Raw genomic sequence first — 6,133 nt, 5'->3', positions numbered from 1 at the left:
TCCCACATTTCTCCCTTTTGATCTCTGTCTCTCTGTTCAGATGGCTGTCACAGTTTAATAATCCTGGAGGGTCTATCCCCCACAGATTTATGTCTCCCAGTCTCTCCTCTTATTCACCCCATGGTGCAGTCAGAATCCTGTTTTCGTGCCTCCCTGGGTTGTCATTTCTCAGGTTCTGGCTCCTTGGCCTGGTTTACTTCATGGTGCTGGATCTGCCCCGTCACTTCTCGTTCAGCTTCTTCTGTTTCTGGAAAACCCTTTGTTCCCGGGATTCTTTGTGGGCTCAGTGTCCTCCGGGCCCACACTGCAGCCCTGTCTGGATCTTGCCCTTGTCCTGGTTCTGACCGCGTCTAGCCCTGGGATCTGAGGCATTGTGGTCTTTTGCCCTCTACTTTCCCTTCAGCTTCTCCAGGTCCTTCTCCAGCAGCCGCACAGGCCCCGCTGGGTTTCTATCCAGCCAGGGGGCTCCCTCCTTTGTCCCGCTCCCGGCGGCGTAAGTCAGCGTTGACTGGGGCTCCCGCCCGCTCTGTGGAGCCGGCCCGGGTCTCCCTGCCGTTCGGCCGGCCTAGCCTTTCATTCTGACGCGCGGGCCTCTTACCCAGCCGGACTCCCGCGTGGGCCGGCCTCTCGCGCCCCTCGGCTCGGGCCCCAGTCCGGGCCGGGCGGGGGTCGGCAGCCCCTGAGGGACCCGTGTGGGCAGCCCGGGCCCAGCCGGCCGCAGCCTGGGGCCGAGGACTCGCCGGGCCCCGGAGGCGGCGGGGAGAGGGGGCGGGGAACGGGCCGGGCCTGGCGCTCCTGACAGGAGGAGCCGCTGCCGCCGCCCGCCGCCGCCGCCGCCGCCGCGCCGGGGCGGGCTGAGGGAGGAGCGGAGCCGAGGGGTGGGGAGGCGGAAACGCTAGCCGGGACCGGCGGAGCGCGAGCGGGCCGGGTGCGAGCGGACTGAGGAGCGAAGCGCGACTGCCGGGCCGGGCGAGGCGGGCGGACAGCGGAGAGCAAGGGCGCCGTCGCCGCCTCTGATACGCACAAAGGGCAGAGGCTGGGGCCGCCGCCGCCGCCTCAGCGCGCGGGCCTGGAACCGGCAGCCCCCGGGGCTCGGGGAGAACGCGGTGCGGGCGGCCATGGCCGGCTACGTGCCGGGTCAGCAGCCGGCCAACCGCAGCCAGGAGAAGGAGTTCGTGCAGGCGTACGAGGATGTGCTGGAGCGCTACAAAGGTAGGGCCGGGGACTGGCCGGCGCTGAGGCCCGCGGGCCGGCGCGGCGTGGCCTTCGGTACCGGTCGGCTCGGCCGCTGCAGGTGGGGCGGCCGGGCGGGGTCGCACCCACCGCGCGGGGCTTGGCCCTGAGCTGCTGCTTCTCGGGGCCAGTTTATTTACAGAGTTGAGATGAGCCTTCGGAACCCGCTCCCGGGGCAGTCGGCGCGCTCAGAGCGCCAGTTACATGATTTGCCCTATTATCCGGCCCCAGCTGGAAGGAGGCGAGACAAGGCGCTGGCCCGGAGACCGGCCGCCGTGGGGAGTTGCTGGGGAGGAGGAGGAGGAGGAGTTGGGCGCGGGAGAAACCACCCGATCTGCTCTGGGTGCGAGCTTCCTCCCAGAGGCGCTCGGACCTCTGTGTGCCCGCGGAGAGTCTCTCCTTCGCCCCCTTTTGTCTCCCTGAGTCTCGGATGAGTCGCGTGGAAGCTGAGGTTGGGAAGCACCTTGGTGTCTTCGGGGTGGGGTGGGCAGCGGTGTGGGTGAGTGTGCAGGATTTGGTGGCGAGGCTTTCCCCGACCCCCATCTCCCCGGGGGTCTGGGCCTGCTGGAGGCAGGGGTCTATTTGTTTTTTTCCTCCAACATAAAGATTTGCCTTGGAGCTCGGATTTCAGCCCTGAAGGCTCTCTTGCGAGACACTTGTGCAAGTTAATGCCTAATCTGCGCCTTGGGTGTGTGGGGAGAAAGTTTTGACAGGCAGAGGGCCTGTGAACTGCATTTCCCTAACTGCTGTAGGTGCCCCTGAGTGGCAGCCAGGGATGCGTGGCCTTGGGAGGCCCTTGCCTTGATCTTTAACATCCAGTTCTGGGATTTTGCTTTGGGTGGCAGTTATCCTATCCACAGACGGGGAGATTTTCCCAGAAACGACACAGGCAGCACTTTTCCCCATTTTATTTAGCTCGGGCCCTTGTGACTAGGCCCTTAGTTTCTTTTTATCTGAAGGAGAGAAAACTTCAGCCCCTATGACTGAGCCCAGCATACTTGTTTACAGCACCTACCCAGTGAAGGGAAACTAATGAAGAAGCTGTAAGGCGCCCCCCCTCCCTTTTTTTTTTTTTCTTGTGGCATTGGAACTCTGCTTGGGAATGCAGCAGGAAAAAAAATAGAGATGAAATGCGAAAAAGGACCTACTAGGGTTTCTACTTGTTCCCTCTGCATCAGCTCCTGTAAACTGTCCAGCTTTTCCTGCCTGCAGCAAGTTTTCTGTCAACCCCCTGTGGTCTTTCTTTTAAGAAATGTGGTTCATTTCAGAGCACAAAGAGGTTAGATTGTGCTGCTGAACTTCATTGAAAAAATGCTGCTCAGTGAATGGTTCCATTAAGTTTCCTTTGCAGGCTTTTGAGTAACACTGCTCTCTTCAGAGAGAGGAGATACATTAGGACCGTCTCGGGCTGTGACAGCTTCAAACGAGCAGAATTAAGGCCCAAAATAGGTGAAGAAATCTCAGCACCTCACTGGATGGTAGTGCTGGTGACCCCCAGCGGAAAGGAAGTTGGACTCCTAGCAAATGAGGCTGGGAAAGAAGGAGGCAGTAGGCCTTGTTCCAGGAGAGACCTCTTTTGTTCAGTTTTTTTTTAGCTGTCTCACTCAGTTTGGCTTTCCTCTGAAGGACCTTGATCAGGTGTGTAGGAACTTAATCCTTCCCAGATACAGGTCTCTTTCTTGAGGGGAGGAATGAGTTAAAAATGGTTGCCTAAAGTAAAGTAACTCGAGTTGTATAAGGTGGTCGTGCAGTCTGCTCTTGTGATCCGTGCAGAATGATCTCTCTTCCCCTCACTGCACCATTCTCACTGGGAAGTCAGAGTGGCTTAGCATCCGGGCCTTTGTTACTTTGCTTATGGAATTCCTGCATTTTTCAGACTTAGAAATCCCCGTACTACCTTAATAGGAGAACAGTTTGTCTAAGCAGAGGAGTGAACTGGAATCTATAGAGTGACCAGGGGAAGGAGTTTGTGAAGATCATGCCAAGTATTGGTTTTGGAAAGAGAGAGGGAAATACTGATGATGATGGGGTGTTCTAGACCCTTATTGGCTGGTCCCCACATTACTTGGATCTCTCTCTGCTGCTGTTAATTCATTCTACAGACTGAAGCAGGATTTTTATATGCAGAAGGAGAGCTAAAATTTTCAGCTGCCTAAACTGCCCCAAGGGCCAAGGTGAGAAGGGCAGTAATGTATTTGGAGTGTGAGGGAAGCAGAGCTGTGTGTATGTAGTGCAGCTGTATTAGGAATGGTAGTCAAGTATGGGTTTTCCAGAACTGTGCTTGGCAACTATTTTTTTTTTCTGTGTGGTGGCAGTGAGCATGGTCTTGGCAGGATTAGATGATTCAGCATGGAAATAAATGCTCTCCCTTATTTCCTAAATGTCCCAAAGGTTCTTTCAGATAGCTGGCCAGTAAACAGGAGGCATTAGATAATAACGCTGGATTCTAACATTTCAGAGTGGGCAGCAACCAAGAGAACCAGGGTATATCCTTCATTTCCCCAATTCGCTGACAGCCATTAAAATCTGTCTTGGAGGTGACACAATGTTAGATGCCAGAATTCTGAATGAGATCTGGTTTTTGCCCTTGGTTATTCACATCTGGTAAGGGAAAGGTACTCGCAAACAAGTAGTTATGATACTGTGATAAGTGCTAGAACAGAGATACTATGGAAGCAAGAGGAAGGCTGAAACCCTATTTGGGTTTACCTGGGAGATTTGACAAAGGAGGTGACATGAGAGGGTTTTTGTTTTTTGTTTTTTTGTTTTTGATTTTGTTTTGAGATGGAATCTCACTCTGCCGCCCAGGCTGGAGGGCAGTGGTGAGATCTCGGCTCACTGCAGCCTCCACCTCCCGGGTTAAAGTGATTCTCCTGCGTCAGCCTCCATAGTAGCTGGGATTACAGGCGCCCGCCACCACACCCGGCTTATTTTTAGTAGAGACAAGGTTTCACCATGTTGGCCAGGCTAGTCTCGAACTCCTGACGTCAGGTGATCCACCTGCCTCAGCCTCCCAAAGTGTTGGGATTGCAGACCTGAGCCACCATGCCCAGCCAGCGAGGCTTTTAAGGATGAATAGGATTTAGCTCGATAGAAGAGAGGGTGGGCTGGGGAGAAGGCAGAGGAAGTAAATAGCACATGCAAAGGTATGCAGGTGTGATAGTGAATGGAAGGACTTAAGGAGTGAGAGTAGTTGGGTGCCACTAAAGGGCTAGAGTTTTGGTGGGAGCACATGATACTGTAAATAATCCAAGGTCTAGCTTGTAAAGATTCTTTTTTGACTTTAATCCATGGGCAGTGAGGGAGACATTGAAGGTTTTGGAAAAGGAACAAAGGCTGGGCACGGTGGCTCTCGCCTGTAATCCCAACACTTTGGGAGGCTGAGGTAGGCAGATCACCTGAGGTCAGGAGTTCCAGACCAGCCTGGCCAACATGGTGAAACCCTGTCTCTACTAAAAATACAAAAATTGGCCGGGTGTGGTGGCGTGTGCTTGTAATCCCAGCTACTCGGGAGGCTGAGGTAGGAGAACCACTTGAACCTAGGAGGCAGAGGTTGCAGTGAGCCAAGATGGCGCCATTGCACTCCAGCCTAGATGACAAGAGCGAAACTCAGTCTCAAAAAATAAAAAAACCAACACTTAGGATGCCAATTTTATTAATTCATAATAAGAGAACACCTGTCCAGTGGTTAGAATATTTATATTGGTCTCCGTGGCACCCTCTTCTAGTACCAAAGTGCTTATGAAGTTGAGTTACTAATCAGATGGTTGCTTTGTAAATAAGGAAACAAAAGAGAAGTGAATCAGTTCAAGGAATATTTCATCCAGATGGTACCGGCCGGTCACAAAATTTTCTTCTCTGTGGCTTGAGGTCCTTACGAACACCAGAGGAAATTAAGAGGGAATAGTTGAGGAGGTAGGAGAACCAGGATTTTATTCTTCTCCTAGGATAGGGACCAACTCTACTGAAGAAGCAGGTTACATATGAGCATAGTTTTAGGTTTTAAAGAGGTGGTTAATAACCAGCATACTTGGTTGATGGTGGTTGGTTCAGACGGAATTAGACTTTGGTTTTCACAAAGCTTTAAGGGCTAAATAGTCTTTACTTGCTGGGCTGGGCTAGGAATAAAAAAGAACATTCACATTTCGACATTGGTAACATCTATCTGGTACTTATAAAATTCAGATTTCTCACTAGGTGTTGTGGGTTATGTGAAGCTAGTTAGGACCAATTTTCATTTATCCTAGTGCAGAAAATAACTTACAAAACTTACTGCACAGAGGGCTACGAGTGAAGAGTCTGCATATTACTTAACATACAAAATTGATATTGTAGAAAGACTGTGCTTTGGATTTCTTCAGTTTTGGGCTCCAGTCCTAGTTTATGCCAGTTAACTTCTACTGTGTGACCTTGGAAAAGTTTCTCTGATCTTTTGGGTTTCTCATTTGTTAAAATAGGGATGATAATACTAACTTCTTGGGATTCATGAGACTATAAATGAGCTCTGGGTGTATATTAGTCCTTTAATGTTTCATTTTATTTTACTTTATTTTATTTTGAAATGGAATATTGCTCTGTTGCCTAGGCTGGGGTGCAGTGGCATGATCTCGGCTCGCTGCAACCTCTGCCTCCCAGGTTCAAGCAATTCTCCTGTCTCAGCCTCCTGAATAGCTGGTGCTATTAGAGGTGCACGCCACCATGCCTGGCTAATTTTTTCTGTATTTTTTTTTTTTAGTAGAGACGGGGTTTCACCATGTTGGCCAGGCTGGTCTTGAACTCCTGAGCTTGTGATCCGCCTGCCTCGGCCTCCCAAAGTGCTGGGATTACAGGCGTGAGCCTCCGCGCCTGGCCTATTTTATTTTTTAACTCTTTTCTCTCCTTTTCTTTTTTTTTTCTATCT

At 51.8% G+C, this 6,133-nt stretch overlaps 1 protein-coding gene across 3 annotated transcripts in view; it reads left to right on the top strand.

Moving 5' to 3' along the window:
• The first annotated feature begins 890 nt into the window (after nucleotides 1–890).
• The window catches only part of MACF1 (microtubule actin crosslinking factor 1), a 384,222-nt gene continuing 378,979 nt past the window's right edge, over nucleotides 891–6,133 (top strand). For all 3 annotated transcript variants that reach the window (XM_077962816.1, XM_077962815.1, XM_077962806.1), the window contains exon 1: nucleotides 891–1,212. In XM_077962816.1, coding sequence (XP_077818942.1) covers nucleotides 1,119–1,212 — 94 coding nt within the window. In that variant the 5' untranslated portion in view covers nucleotides 891–1,118. The remainder of the gene's footprint in view (nucleotides 1,213–6,133) is intronic.

This window comes from Macaca mulatta, chromosome 1 (genome assembly GCF_049350105.2).
Source record: "Macaca mulatta isolate MMU2019108-1 chromosome 1, T2T-MMU8v2.0, whole genome shotgun sequence".
Taxonomy (NCBI): domain Eukaryota; kingdom Metazoa; phylum Chordata; class Mammalia; order Primates; family Cercopithecidae; genus Macaca; species Macaca mulatta.
Note: the sequence above shows the minus strand (reverse complement) of the source record. Positions and strands in the feature narration are given on the sequence as shown.